Here is a 16,062-nt window from a genome sequence, read left to right on the forward strand (position 1 = left end):
AACCTAAATTTTAGCTCATTTGGGGTTTTTTTTTGAGTAAGATGCCAAAATGTATGAAGTCCTTCACGAAGTATGAAGTTGACGGGATCTTAAACATTTAAGTGGGAATCTTAATGAGCAGGCAGAGATTATGATACTGCTGATTGCTGGATCTGGAATGAAGTGATTCAGCACAGATTCGGGCCAAAATTTAGTGAAAATCAATTTGAAATATCAAAAAAGTTCATAGAAAAGTGTTAATGTACAAAGATGATATTATAAAATTACTTGCGTCATCTCATTAAACGATGAATAAAAACCTTTGAAAATGCCGAATTCTAAAAAACATTGGATTACAAAATTTTCAGTTAACACAGAAGAACTTGTTAGCATACAACCTGACAGGTAACTGCTTCTGTATGAATGTTTGGACCCAGCTGAACATTCATTTTGCACTACCAAGCTTTTCAAGGGATTCCTCCATACTTGGGTTTGCATTAAGTATACAGTGTGTTTTCAATTATTTAACTACATTCTAGTTTCTAACACAGAGCATCTGCTTTAGAAATGTTTTCGTCTTTCCCCGACGTATGTTAGTTGTGAGATCTGGTCTCTGATTAGTTTTCCACAAAAATGCTCCTGTCAAAAAGGTTTCTAAAATGCTGTTATTGTCACTGGAGAGTTTTACGCAAATCCTTGTAAATGGAAGATTGACTGTTTTTTAACAAGGTTTAAAACCATGATTAAAAAAAAAAAAAAAAAAAACACAACAGGATTTTTTGCTTTACTTTTCTGTTGCCTGATACATTAAATTTGATTTTTGCAATCCACCACTGCTCCCCAAAGAGTTGAAGGCATGCTGAAAGACACTGACTCAACAAATTCTCTTATGTGAGGATTAGATTCAGTTGAGCCTAAGTGGCTGGTCTCTGTAATAAACCAACCCAAATCGGTGTGATCGTTAAGAAAACCCATAAGGAAAACAGTGCTTTAGGACTAATATATTGATGGAACAAGATGCTTTGCTCTTTGATTGCACTTTCTCTTCACTGTAGGCTACTAATTGTTTTAAGGACCAAAACTACATTCCAAAGTAAGCTTTATTTTTCATCACTGGCCTTTACATGTACCTGTGCTAGCATTATCTCAGTCTGAGACATTTGCCCTCTGTTTTGCATGGAGGACGGGAGACTATTTAGTTAACCTGTTATGAACTTATTCCAGTTCGTTCCTTTCGAAGTCCCTATTGCCTTTATAGTTTCACTGACTTCAGTTCTTGTCTTCTTGACAGTTTTGTTGCTTTCCATACATATGCAATTCCACTCATGCAGAGGTTTTTTTCCATCTTTTGTATCACCAAAAGTACAATTTCTTCTTTTAGTGTTTTTACTGTAAATTTTCTTTATTTTAACTGCTTTTTTTCTGAGGAACAGCCATTGTCTAGGACACTTGATTCTTAATAGCCAACTTTTGTCCTTGCTCTGGAAGGTGTTGTAGGCTGGACCTAATGTGCTGGGTCATACAACAGCACATTCACAGTCGCTGCTTCCTAGTCGTTCCTTCTCTTTCAAACCAGAGAAAGTTAGAAAGGCAATACTTTTGAATTGAAAAGGGGACTAGATCAGAGGCTGTACAGCAAATGCTTTGCTGCTGGTGCAAGGCACAGCTCCCTACCTTTCTAATCAGCACCTTCAGACCTGTAAACAGTGTGGTGTTGGCTGGGAGATCAGGAGTGTCTCTGTGGAAGGAGAATAGGTCTGAGTTACATCTTGGCTCTGGTTATGTCTTCTGTCCTTTCTTGAAGAAGATAGTCAAAGTGATTAATCTTCAGCCTTTTGAAACCATACCTCCATACCCCTTATCTTGATGAGCAAGCGTACAGGGTAATTCTTTGTCTCCGAGGTTTCTGGCTGGTGCTGAGACCCACTGTTGGCCATGACTGGTACCAGTGGCAGCTCTCCTTCTCAAGAGTTTGTCACAAAAGTCCCTCATTCCTGCCAGTGACGTCTGGGACTCACTTTAGTGCCAGTATCACCAGGATGAATCTTTGGCTGCTGCCAAGAGACATCTCAGTTCTGACATATAATACCCAAGTTCTCACACATAATACATCAGTCTAATAGCCATAAAGATACTTGTTTATCTCTTTAGCCACTTCCAGAAAGTGGTTTGTGCCAGTATTGCCAGCCTCAAAGGCAGCTGTATTAATAGCTTATTGCAATATATTTAAACTATGAGATTTCCAGAGGAGTTAGCAGTCCAAGAAAATAAGCAGCCTTAGCTACTTTGCACCTGTTATGTTAAAGTACCTGAGGCTGAACTCTACTGAAATTATACAGGTAAAACCTAAAAAATGTTTTTATATTTTTTTCAAAGGCAGAGATGTCAAATTAGAATGTTGTTTTTCTGTTCTGACATTATTTCTATGGGGAAAAACTACTACTACTCTCTTGAAAGCAATATGAGCTGTCTAGTGAGTTCTTAAGTAATGCTTTTTGAAAATAATCCCTTACGTGCCAGTGCGGTGCTACTAGAGCTAGTACATTCCTACACGTATAGAGATAGTAGTGTCAGTGTCTGAATTGTCATTTTACTCGTGCTTTTTAAAGTGCAAATAATTTTGGCTTTTTGAAGTGTTACAGACACGGTACAGTTTTGTATTATGTCACTACTAGGAGCTTCCACATTTCTGCCATATGCCACGAGCAGTCATGTGATACAGTCTGGACAACAATTGCTTTTTCTTCAAGCTCACTTTTTCATACTTTTCTCAGGGCCTTACACTGTAATTTTTTTCTTTTTATTTGATAATAAAGGGGGTATTGCAAGCACTTGGGAATAAGCTTTTTTAAAAGAACTTTCATGTTTCCTATTCTATATGTGGTACTTGTTTTATCCAGTGGAAATTTGTGGGAGAGCCTCTAGAGATATTTATTTCATTTTCAAAAGGACTGTAAGGTTCTGATCCCTTGACTTCAGACATTTGGGTCTACAACACTTAAAGGGAAAATTCTGACAACACCTGATTCAGTATCATTTTTGTTTTGACTGGCCTTTACTGTGTTCCGCTGAACTTATTCCCTTTGAAATCTGTGGTCAGACTGAAGCGCTAGGAGAGCAATTATCACTTTTAATTGTATGTTTGTAAAGCTTTTAGCACTGCAAGACTGAGTTCAGTGGCAGAGCACAGTATGATGATTAAGCTAATGTAATTTCTTTTCAAGCAGTAGCCATTTACTGTTGGTGTGTCTGCATGCAGTGATGCTCCTGCATGCATTGTAAGCCAGGTGACTTTGTGCCGTCCTCACCTCCCCACAGGAGCACCTGCACAAATAGACAAGTGGTCCTCTGGGAGGAGGAAATGTGCTGTGCTCTTTTGCTGGGGAGCTGCCAACCATGAACTAATAGGGACATTGTACAAATGATAGTCTGCTTACTTTTTGTGTAGGGATCAGCTGGCTTGCCTGGAGAAACTGGGCCATCTGGAAGCCTTGGCGAAAAGGTATAGTAACGTATCTGACTACTCAGCAGCCAAAATCGGCTTTGAAACTTAATGGAGTGATAATAATTGGCAAGAGATTGTTTACTGACCACTGACAAAGCTAATATTTGTGTAGCAATTTCAGAGCACGGGGATGTAATAAATAGTAACCGTAATGCTGTTATTTGAGGTATGCATCTGGTATCCTGGGTTTTACTTGGCAATGAATTTAGAGCTGTTAGATTTGATAACTTGTTCATATTATGGCACTTTAGTATCCACTGCTATTGATTCACAGAAACTGGTGTAAATGATACTTGTTTTATACAGTAGTCACTGATTAGGTGCTGCTACGTGAAGAGATTAAAGCAGAAAGGTAAAATCTGTCTGTATGCAGTAACTGAGTAAAGAAGACAACGCTGTTAGCTTTGTCTGCTGTGCAGTAACAGTTGTGTTTATGAAAGCAAAGTTCAGCAGACTTGATGTAACTAGAACAGTATAAGTAGCCTAAGCATATCTGACATGGTTTTATTTAGGTGAAGTATTTTAAAACTGAAAAACAGGAAGCTATTACTGGACTGTGTGTCAGCTTCAATTATAATAATAACGTAATTGTTTGTCAGAATGATCCAGCACCATTTATATTTATTCCCTGCAGGGCTGAATTAGTTCACCTAGACTGGTGCCTGCTATTTAGATATTTTATTGAGGAAGTCTTAATGTATTAGAACTCCCATGAAAATCTGATTATAATTTATGTAATCTTTGAAAGGAAATACATCAGTGGAAAGCACTGCTTGTTAAAACTAAAATTTAGACAAGTCTTGTATGGTTTTAATCATAATATCATCTTAGAATTCAATGTCAAAGGATTCTTGTTCTTCATAATTATACCAACAAAGATTACCTTGAGATACTGCTGCTAGTTTAGACAGGAGGGAAAAGGCAGTGGAAAACTAATAAAACTATCAACAAATAGAAAAAAGCTTCTTCATGGTGCAATAATTGTTGTCATTGCTATGTTGTTTCTGTAGAATTTGTCTTCCTCTTTTATGGATTAAACAGTACAATGTGAACATCCAACATGGATTCAAATGACAAATGTACTTCCAGCATAATTATTTTAAAGAAATGCCTTTAACAGTATGCAACATGGTGCCATGTGTACTATTTGCAACAGAAGCATAATATCTGTATGAGGATAATCTACAGCCAAGCCTGGTGTTTAGGCTGGACATTATATGAACAAGAGGTGAGGAAGTGTGTAAAACAAGAAAGAAACCCTTCTTGTTTCCTCTGCTCCAATTGCCTCTGCACCTGCTGAGGGGCTGGTTGTGCTTTTAGATCTGTGCTTTCCTAACACATACTGAAAAATTGAGAGATGGGAACAGCATTTTCTTTTCTGCTTGTTTGTTGTGCTGAGTTTTATGGGTTAAAGAACGTAACTATAAATGTGATGCACCCAACAGAGAGAAAAGGCATCTTCTAGCTGCAGTTCACAAAGACTGATGTACCCAATCTCCTCTTCAGTCTTCTAGGAAAAGGGAAGACAGAGAAATTCAGTTTTATCCTCTTTTCAAAATGTAGGTGGGCTTGTAGGGTGAAGGAGTGCAGAAATTCAACCATGGTGGAAAAAGGTCTCTGCACTGTTTCTGACAGACGGTCCCTGAACCAATGGTGTTATGCACTGCAAAATTGTTCCTTTTTAGTCTCTTGCAGGCTGTGGGCTACGATCCCTGTGAAAGACCTCTTGGATTGTTGGGGTATTTTTATTGCAGGTCAGCCTTGCTGGCTCAATGGACGTGGAATGAATAAGGGAAAGAGTGCTCACTGTTATGTTATTTTATGGGTTTTTTTTCTTAAAGGGAGACCGAGGCAATCCGGGACCCGTAGGTCCTCCTGGAGAGAAAGGTGTCGTGGTAAGTCACAAATAACACAGAATTCTCAATTATGTTACCTACAAAAGCATTTTACTTTCCAAAATAGAAATAAATTCTCACGCTTCTGACTGTGCAAGCTTTATGGAAAAGAGCAGTATTTATGATGCCTTGTTCCTAGGAAGTTCGTTTCAGCAGCTTTGTGCCCTCTGTGGAAGTGACATAGTAAAGTGATCTGTTGAATGAAGCAGTGGATAAACTGTAATTGTAAAAAAATGGCTCTAAGCAGACATAATAATAAACACAATGAACTGAGAAGAGAGATAAATAAAAAAGAAAGTAAATGAGTGATCCCTTTGTAGACTGGCTTAACACAGGTTATTCTAGCAGACAGGTAACCAGCATCACCTCTAATTCTACTGCAGAGCAGTACCCAGACAACCCCTGGGTGCCCCTGTGGTGGGAGGAGTGGCTTCCTGACAACATCACTTGTCCTGAATCAGCATGTCACGTTCCATGCAACGTTGGACAATCTAGAGGCCACTGTCATGTTAAGTGGGTTGTTGGGGCAGAAGTAAAATCTGTACACACGTGTCCATTGTCACACTCATGTTGAAGTTCTCAAGGAAAAGTAGTTAGGGTTTGGTTACGTGTTTGCCAGTGAGCAAGTTACTGCTCCAGAATGTATAGAGAACATATTTTGTCTTGGCCAGTTCTGTCCACATCAGGATGTGTCCACCTTCTGTTTGCATTGTCACAGCCTCAACATGGGGATTTTGAAATTTATTTAGAAGTAAGCATCTTTTGTTCCAGTAAATCCCTGTCAGCTAGTGCCTGTGTGTGGGAAAACTTCTTTCTTTGCTTTAATGATTCTTGTGATGTAGCCAAGCAAATATGTTCTCTAAACAAAATTTTGGGAATAAATTTTGCAAGATTTAATATTTTTTATTAATTTACCTCAAATTTTCAAGGTAATTAACTGGATTTATTATTGTTTTTATAATAGCAATTTTGATAAAACCATTTTGTCTTTTATATTTCTTTCAATTCTAGGGCTACCCTGGACCTCCAGGAGGCCCTGGACCTGTGGGGCCAGAAGGGTTACCTGTAGGTATAGAGTGGTGTTTTGGTATGACATAAAATGTACGATTTTTGAGTTGTCTTTTTATTGTGCTGAAGCTAAGAATGGATTCTAATTTGTACTGCGGTCTATGAAACTGTCATAAAAATTTACCCATCCGGATGAAAAGTCTGTGCACCTGCTTTTTGCTAGGATGATCCATAAGAGACAGGAAAACTAATTAAACCATTTACTCATCCATTTAAAAATCACCCTGTTGAGACAAGTAGGGGAACAGAATTTTTAAGGATCATTTATAATTGCACAAAAATTTTATTTTTGTAATTCATGGGTGCCTAATTTAATATAAACATATTCATATGTTTAATTTCATTGTTTATTAAAAATAAATTATATTCTAATTTGCTGTGTATTGTTGTGTTATAATTTGATGGCTATGGGTCAGACAAAACTGCATGGCTATGTACAGACAAAAACTGAATCTTTTATCATAAGTTATTAGATTTCTTTTAACATAATGTTGTTGAAATACAAGTATCCTTTAGCAACTTTGGGATGTTGGGCAGAAGTAATTTATCCAACAGTCACATTGTGATTTGTTATTCAGAGTAAAGTTACATAGAGTCTCTCATTTAGATATTTCTAGATAAATTGTACTAACACAATCAACTGAATTTGTACTAAGAGTGAAAGTGCTTGATTTGTATTGGTTGCATTGACTGTTGCACAATGTGAATGAGCCTGGTAGTTTTCAAAAATCTTTCTATAAAAGGCAATGAATAATAAGTTTATCTGACATGTAGGGACCTTCAGGGACAAGAGGACCACCAGGGCCACAGGGACCTAAGGGAAGAAGAGTAAGTAGTATTGCTTTTTTGTGTTACTTAGAGCAGAGATTGTGCTGCCAATATGAATCTGACATGTAGCCCTTTGAACTCTGTTCTCAAGATTCAATTCATTTATACTGAAATCAGGCAGAGGATACTTGTATTTCCATCTTGGACATGATACGAGTCTTCGTTTTCTCTCGCATTAGTTGAATGGGGTTTTGCTATTGATTTCAGCTGAGAGCAAGACTAGAACCAAAATGACCACTAGCTTTATTTTCTGTATACATATTTTCTGTATACATATACGTGCAAATGTTGGCATTTATAACTGCCTTTGCACTGTTTCAGTGTTTTAAGGACCATTTTCTTTATCTGCTTGTCATTTACGTGTTTGGGAAGACAATCAAAGTCACACAAATGTAGTTCTGGGAGAGGAAGAAGCAGAGTCAGAAGATGGCGTATGCTAGAATCCCAGACCTCTGGTTAGATTGTCATTTCCATTTCATCCATTTTTATCAGGGAAATGGGAACCATTTTTTCACTGTATATAAGACACTAATCCAAAGCCTGCATAAGTGAGGGGGGAATCTGTCCACATCAATTTGTATGAACGTTTGATCATAATGCATAAAATCAGTATCAGTGAAATTATTGCAGTTTGTTACCTGGGGATGGCTGCCTACGTGATTTTCATAAACACTTTCCTTCATAAACCCCACTGGTCACTTAAAAAAAATCAAATCTCAATATATGATATATTTGAATATCAATATATTATGTTTGAAACTATATTTTGAATACTCATTTTAGTGAAATATGCAAGATTTTGAAATATACAATATTTTGCATGATCTGCATATTCGAAATATACAACTGTTACCAACTTCACAGTACACAACAGGATTATTCATAAGAGAAACTTCACACATTTCAAATGACTTGTCCTACTTTAGTGTGGTTTCTTCCTCCTTCAGAAGAACTGTTTTAATTTACCTCTTTGTTCATGGTACAGTTTGTAGGAACAATTTGTGAAATGTAGCGTATGAAATGTAATGTTTCTATTGAAACTTGCAATAGTAGTTCTAGGTTACCCTGTATTATAGAGGTTTCCAGCTGGCAATGCTGAGTGTTTGGAGGTTTTTGTGTGTGTGGTGCTGGGTTTTTTTTGTGGTTTTGTTGTTGTTGTTTAGCTTTTGGTTTTGTTTTGTTTGTGGTTTTGTTTGTTCATTTTTAGTTTCAGACATAGAGTATAATTTATCCCAGACTTCAGTTTCCTTAAATGGGTGAAGCAGATTTGCACGTATATCCACATACACTTAGAACTTCTTGTGCTTGTTTGAAGTACCTGTCAGCAGGAGATCAGTCTGAATCTGGGTTTCAGGATTAAGGACGTTATCTCAGCAGCTCCTGGAAAAGGACATTCCCACCGTCATCAGAGATAATCTGTATGATATTTTGAAAATAATTTTCATTTTTATAGATGTGCTTTTAAAAGCCTATTTAAAATGATATATTAGTAAAAATTTCTTTCCGAGGAATTCATTTGCTAATTAATAATAGGCATGTTAATTTAATGGCTATTATTTAATATGCATTTAAAATCTGATTTAATTATTAAATTAATCTTTAATAATGATTTATCTGTTTAAAAATGTATATACTAAGAAATGATCAGCATTACTTTGATAATTTTACATGCAGAAATAGCAAATACTTCCCACATCTTACAGCTCACCTGCTTATTTTCTGAACTGAATATGTCGTATGTATGTAATCTATCAGTGTCCAGAAAAATGAGTTGATTGAGGCCTGTTTCTCTGACAAAACTGAAATGCTTGTGCATTTATTTGCATTGTATTTGCTTGTGCAACATATCTAACAAAATTGAAAGAGAATCCTTGGTTAGCTGCAGAGGTTGAGAATCCCCACCTGCTGATAAGCACAGTGAGCTACCAAGAGCTGGTGTGAGCAGCAGCAAAGGGAAAAACAGCCTTTTTGCTTCACAGGCAGGCTTGAAAACTTAAATCAAAACAGAAATGCGAAGCAATTGTGCGGCTGAAAAGTAGTAGCAGCTTGGCACTGCTTTTTCTTCAGTAGCCTGACTCAATGGAACAAAGAGGTGCCTTACCTCTCCGTGATTTCAGTAAGAGCATGTCTGAAAGTGAAACACGTGTTGAAGTGTTCTGCTGAATTGGGACACGCAAGTCAGTGGTATCAGATGAGGAGTACACATATGCAGTTATTTTCACTTTAAAATGCTGGTATTTGAGCTTCCTCTAAAAAGGAATATCCCTTGGGTCTTATTGATGCTCTGGAGTTTGTTTGACTGGGGGCCTATGGGACGAAGTGAGCTAGAAGGCCAGCTCAAAAGTAATTTGTCTAAACAGTTGTCTCTGAGACTGGTACTGAACTGCTGCAGGTTGAATGTTTTAACTCCTCTGGACATAGCATTTCCCTCCAAACTCCTCCTCTGATCCTTCCCCCCTTGCAAGTCCATCTGCCAGCATCACCAGAGCTGGAGTCAGAGTCAAGCTACTGATGTGAGTCCTCCCTGCAGGGACTCCTCCCTCCCAGCAGCATCTGCTACCTGCTGATTGTTCTTATGGGGGAATGAATTATTTTAATTTAGATTCCATTTTGAAGGTAGAAGATAGATTTTATTTGAGAGGTGTCTGCCAACTGAGACAGAAATCTTTGAGGGAGTCTGTATCTGTGATTTTGGCAGCACATCATGTAGTACGTGGCTTATAATTAAAGATCAATCAAAATAACTGCCAGACACCCCAAGCTCTGCGGAAGTCCCGGTTTGGAGCTGTGGTTTATGCCTTTGCCTCCATCCAGCATGACTGGGGATGCTTCAGGGAATGGGCTCTCAGAGAAGACCCAGGACTTCAGATTCTGTGAACAAACTCCCAGTGAAGCCCCTGAGAAATTCGTCTGCTCTCAGGATTAAAATATCAGACCCAAAGTGGAATCTTGCATAAGGAAAATATCTGGGGGCCCCTAAAACCTTGGGTTTGTCATCACTGGATTCAGAAAGAGAAGTGTCAGAACTGTGAGCTCTGTGTGGCAGGCCTCAGAAAAATGCATACCACAGTCATATACAGAAGTTAAACAGCAGCATATGGAAATTCCCCTTTGCTGTGTACTAAAACAAGAATGTATCCTGTCTTCACAGCTGGAATCTGCAGGAAGTCTTAGGAGCGCTGACCCTGTCCTTCTGCACTGTCACAGAGTAGAATTCCTTCATCTCATAAATTCTAGACCTTTCAGCAGCTGGTTTGCATCCAAGATCAACCAGCAGCCTATTTCTTCCTGAGAGTGTCCAGCTGCTCAGTCTTTGGTCCAGGCAGGAGTTGCGGCCAACTGAAGGCTGTCTGGGAGCCCATGGAGCATCGTACTGTCAGGGGACTTGGGGGATATCCCACTGAGCACAGCACTAGCACAGAGCCTCCTCAGCTCATGCTTCAGACTTGATGCACTTCAGTTGGAATCATGTGGGAGATTGGGTCCTTTTGTGACCCACGTTTTTTTTTAGTCTTAATCTCATGAAAAGAGAGGGAGAACACTGCTTTGCAGATAGTTCAATGACACTCTGGTGGTTAGGAATATCTGTATCTCAGAGAAGAAATTTCTCCCTGTTACCAGAAGAAAGACACAAATGAGTCTTGAAGACATGCAGTGTAGATAGCTGTGAAGCCATTGTTGTATGTGGGTTTTTTTCCCCTTGTTTGTTAACGTGTGGAGAAGAAAAACACAATGTGGGAGACTGGTTCTGCTTTTAGTTCATACCATGATTGCCAACTGTAGGTTTTAATTCAAGAGGAAGAGGTCTTGTATCATTAGATTCGTGAGTGAGACCAAAGCAAATTGTTAATAGCTTCTAAAGTTTGTAGCAATTAATATTCTTCAGGTTGATGTTTGGTGTTTTAAAGCTCAAAAGCAATAATTTTTCCACTCTTACTTTCCTGGAATCAGTTCATGAAATTCAATTTTGAAAATGCACTTAAATGGCAAAGTGAAGTGCCATAAATTTGGGGTCAGGCAACAGTAGCTTATGTCTGCAGGAACCAGTAGGGCTATCTCTGCTTCAGCTGTGTCTGTACTGACATCAAGAACCTCAACTGTCTAAAGACACCGATAATGAGTTTTAATGAGTAATATCTTTCATACTTCCCACAGGAGGCAACATGGAGCCTAGAAAAATGTGTGTGCTTCAGGGTTATGTGAAACAAATGGCCAATGTGCTTTGTGATACATCAATAGCTGAGTGTGTTTATCTGTCTTTATTGTTCAAAGGAAGTGAGACTAAAATTGATGTAATTTTCCAGTCAACCACCAAAAAAGAGAAGTGGCTATATAGCTATTTTCACTCTTATATTTAGGAGACTGGATGAGAAAGAATAAAAAGAGTTAATTGGTGCTTCTTGCCTTCTTTTTCTCAGTTTATCATCCCAGAGTTTTCAATGTACTATGTTCTATTTTAGAAAAAAGCTGAACCCATGCCAAATAAAAAAGTAGTAGCAATCGTTTGGCAACCTTACTCCTCAGCTCTGTTGCAACCTAAATTAAATAACAGCTGGCAAACAATGTGTATCTCTCATTCTGTACTAGCTATAGGAGGAAACGATACAGATCCAATTAATCTGTGCCAATAATGAGTCAGTCTACTATTTATAGAAATGTTATGGTGTGCTTTTGTTAGAATATTAAATTGCCTTTGTCTTGAATTGCTGGACTCTGCTCTGTGGCTGACTAAAGGAAACCAAAAGGCAGGTATGACCCAGAGCCAGAAGCTGAGTATCACGTTAGTTTCTGTTATTAATACTCTGTTTTCAATTCAAAATTATGTAGTAGAAAGACAGTGTTTTGAATGGTAGACCTTTTTACTTGATCAGTAGTGATCAAATCTGTTGTGATTCTCTACCAAATGATTGGGCTGTTGATGCGAACTCCATTGAAGTGGTCACTTGTGCAACTAGCAGAAAGGTTTTGGTGAGTTAAGTGCATAACGCAGACCGAGAATCCTGTGCAGTCCCCTGACAGGACCATTTCTCAAACTATGGGCTGGCTATGACCGCCTCTATGATTAAAAGGAAGTCACAAGTCTTCCAGGAATTTATCTGTTAATATTATTAATGATAAAAGATAAAACCTAGAAGGAAATTTATTCATTACACAAATCTCTACAATCAAAACATATCCTTTTTCCTGAAATACTTCATCTTGAGATCCTATCCACTGGTCAGCCCTGTGGAGAATGCACAAAGAGAAATGAGAGGTCATGTATCTAAAAAGTCTGAGGAACACTAAAACTATCTTGCAATTGCACAGCTTAACACTCTCAGTTTCCCCCTTCTTATGCTGCCTTAAGTGATTCCTCTATAGCTCTTCCCTGGGATTCTCTCCCCTTCTACTTCTCAGTTTAATGACCTGTCCTCACTCCATCTCAAAGTTGCCTCCTGTCCCTTCTCTTCCCGTTCTTTGAGACATTTCACCTGAAAGGAATACCAGGTCATAGGACTCTAAACCTACTTAGTCTGCCTTGAATTTTTGTCACAACCCATTTTATGTGTATTATAGATAGCAGTTGCAGAAAAAATGCAGAGGACTAACCTGACATTATTTTAATAAAGATGTTTAGCTTTCTTTTCAATTATGCTATGTGATAATTCAATAATTGGGTTTACACATAATTTTAATGAGTCCCAGTCTTATTGCTCTTATAAAGGCCCCATCACCCTCCGTCACATCATTAGTGTTTTGGTTCTGATCTCTGAGTGCATTGAAATCACCAGGACTTTTTTCCACAGATTTCCATATCCTTTGGTTTGGGAGCTTTCTCATTGAGAGCCATGCAGCAGCACAGAGTGTCGTCTTCTGTAGCCCCTTTTCTCCTCTAGTTTAAATAACTGCCTGTAAATACTCACTCCTCGATTAGACCAAAACAAGAAAGGTGGCCAGGCTAACCCAAGGATTGCCTCACAAAAGCTGTGTCCCAAATTACCAAGGTATCGAAAGAACTCAGATAGCTTTCACTGCCTGGTGATTCTCCTTTTCCTGTGGTCTCTGTGTGTTCTCTTGTGCTGGCCTGAAGCAGCAGCACTGAAATGCTGACAGATAAGCTTCTCATGGGATATTTCCGGCTCTGCCAGAGGTTGCAATTATATATCAGCTCACAGGAAGGGCCTTTTCTTGAGAGATTTCCATTTCGGGAGGAAACTTTAAATGATTGAGTATACACGCTGTTCCTGAGTTACCAGTCAGACATTTTCACTGTAGCTCCAGAGAGCAGTGGGTGCGTACTCACCGCCTGTTCTGACAGAGGTTTTGATGTGCATCAGTAAATACAAGTCAGAGAGAACAGAATTCTGCTATGTTATGTCTCAAAAAAATCGAGACATAGAAGTCACCGACATTTTTGAGGAGAAAGTAATCTAAATAAAATCAGATGTGCTTCCAACAAAGTAGTGTTACAAGTCCCTATTATTGCCTGTTAGAACAGTATTAACAACTCTGGAAATCAGTCATGGTGGCATGCCCTGCACTATAAACCGTGACCCAAGATTTGAGGTTCTCTAAAACACAGAGATGCGCTCTGAAAATGCAGATTGTTTTCCTCTAGACACTGCCATAGTAGTGTGCTTGTTCCCTCTGATGCCAGTGCAGCCCAGATGCCACCAGGAAAGCTGTTGTGTCTCAGCCTCACGCTGCTGGAAGGAGCAGTCTGTCTTGATACTTAATCTAGCTCTTGCTTTAAAGTGGTTGGTTGTTTTAGGTTGTTATTAACTGGCTTTATTTTCCATACCCAAGAGGTCATGGTGTTTAGAATTCTGGAAATAACATCCTAAGTCAGCATGGATAAAGTATTATTTTCCATTTTGCTGATGATCTATTTTAAGGATTTTTCATTTGCTTGTAAACTAATGGATTTAGTTCACCAGTCTTAAATAATATTTTTTTTAATGTTTTGGCAATCAATATTTGCTACATTGTAATGCAATGATTTAACAGGTTATCTTTGTTCATCTATTAGTTATAAAAAGTCAATTCACAAGAGACATTTTAGTCTAATAATAGAGAAGTTCACTATGCCAGATTATAAATTGCTTCTAATTATGCCTCTAACTGGTTTACTAACAGAAAATAATGCATAATTACTATTCCAAATCTCGTGTTCAATATTCAGGGGCCAAGAGGTCTAGATGGTCCTCCAGGAGAACCAGGAACACAAGGCATTAAGGTGAGTGCTTGCATTGTTCGGTACTGTACAAAATGTTGAGACAGACCATAACAGATAAGAAAACAAATAAACACACAAACAAAAAACCAAGCCAGCATGTCAGAAACTATAAAGTTCCATTTACTCTAGGAGGAGATTTGCAAATTTCTGCTTTCTCAGGTACTTCATTATTATAGTATAGACCTATCTAAGGTTGAATCTGTGCTTTCTGCATAGTTACCCAGCATTTAAACTGATAGCAACTATATGCAGCTTATCTAGCAAATGCATATGGAATTCACAAGTTTTTTTATTTGTCAGGGAGAAAGAGGTGATTTGGGAAAGAAGGGAGTTCCTGGGCTCATTGTAAGTATTATAACCAATCATTTGAGTAGACCTTAACACAGTTACTACTAATTTCTGAGCTGTGTTTGGAAATTATCTGAAATCAGCATTGTCTTTCAATATTTCTCTTTGACCAGGGTAAAGCTGGAAATCCAGGAGAAAGAGGAGATCAGGGTGCAGTTGTGAGTATGAAATTCTATAGTACTTCTGCCAAAAAAATGTCCACAAAGTCTCCTGCCTTGTTTCACGCTCAAATATGAGGGCTTTTGTCTACTTTAGAGCAGCTGGAAAACCCTGACAAGTAAGGTTTGCGTATATTTGTACGAAGAATCAGGGACAGAAGTGAGAGTAAGCATGAACATGGTCTAGTCTGCTATAAGACCAGTGTTTTCATGGATGATGGCCCACAGAATACAATATGATAGCAAATTGCAGCAGAAGACAAGACCATTGCAGTTAGAAGGGCCTGGGGGGGAGGTCCTAGAAGTTTATTCATTTTTGGTTTATTGTAGTTTTAAGGGAGAAGGTGATAGTGACATAAAAAATAATTCTTTGATAGACTTTTAGGGTAGATGGGTACTGTTGATGTTGGGATAAGCACAGAAAAATGTATAAAATGTATCTCCCATGAACAAGGGATAATTCTTCCTCTTAGAGCTTCTTTCAGTGGAAGTCTGACATGTCTTTGAGGCTTTCTTTTGCAAAGAAGATTACCAGTCAGTCCAAATTGTATTGGATTTTTAATAAGGAAGGTAGCAGAAAAGCAGAAACAAAGCAGTAATGGTGGTAATTTTATGCTGAAATTGGGACTCGGAATGTTGGTTGTCACTGTACTTCTCTTGTGTCTTTTGCTCAGATGTAGGAGCTTGTTGACTCTCAGCTTTGACACGATGGGTTTTCATTTCCTCTTCATTCACTAGGATGTCTAAATGTATTTATAAATGCAGAAATGAATGAAGCAAGACCTCATTAGGTTGAAATGATTGGAATTAGTATTTTTATTGGAAAGTACAAGATACAAGCTCCTACAGCTCCAGTTTCTAGAAGAGAGTATGAGACAGACATGAGACGAATTAAGCAGAAAGAGAAGTGGGCTGTGAACTTTACAGATCATCTCAAATACAGTTTGTAGGGCAGGATGCTCGTAATGTTGTGTTTAGGCCCAGTTTGCACACACAAGCAGCACATGACTCCAAGGAGAATGATGGGGAACCGGTAAATGGTGGGTCAGCTGAGATCCATCCCTA

General features: G+C 38.4%; 1 protein-coding gene across 2 annotated transcripts in view; it reads left to right on the forward strand.

The window, feature by feature from the left end:
- COL24A1 (collagen type XXIV alpha 1 chain) overlaps nt 1-16,062 on the forward strand; it is a 140,749-nt gene that overhangs the window by 84,812 nt on the left and 39,875 nt on the right. For both annotated transcript variants that reach the window (XM_071810473.1, XM_065842596.2), the window contains 7 exons: nt 3,428-3,481; nt 5,326-5,379; nt 6,391-6,444; nt 7,222-7,275; nt 14,438-14,491; nt 14,792-14,836; nt 14,953-14,997. In XM_071810473.1, the coding sequence (XP_071666574.1) occupies nt 3,428-3,481; nt 5,326-5,379; nt 6,391-6,444; nt 7,222-7,275; nt 14,438-14,491; nt 14,792-14,836; nt 14,953-14,997 (360 nt within the window). The remainder of the gene's footprint in view (nt 1-3,427; nt 3,482-5,325; nt 5,380-6,390; nt 6,445-7,221; nt 7,276-14,437; nt 14,492-14,791; nt 14,837-14,952; nt 14,998-16,062) is intronic.

The sequence above is a fragment of the Patagioenas fasciata genome, chromosome 6 (assembly GCF_037038585.1).
Source record: "Patagioenas fasciata isolate bPatFas1 chromosome 6, bPatFas1.hap1, whole genome shotgun sequence".
NCBI classification, from domain to species: domain Eukaryota; kingdom Metazoa; phylum Chordata; class Aves; order Columbiformes; family Columbidae; genus Patagioenas; species Patagioenas fasciata.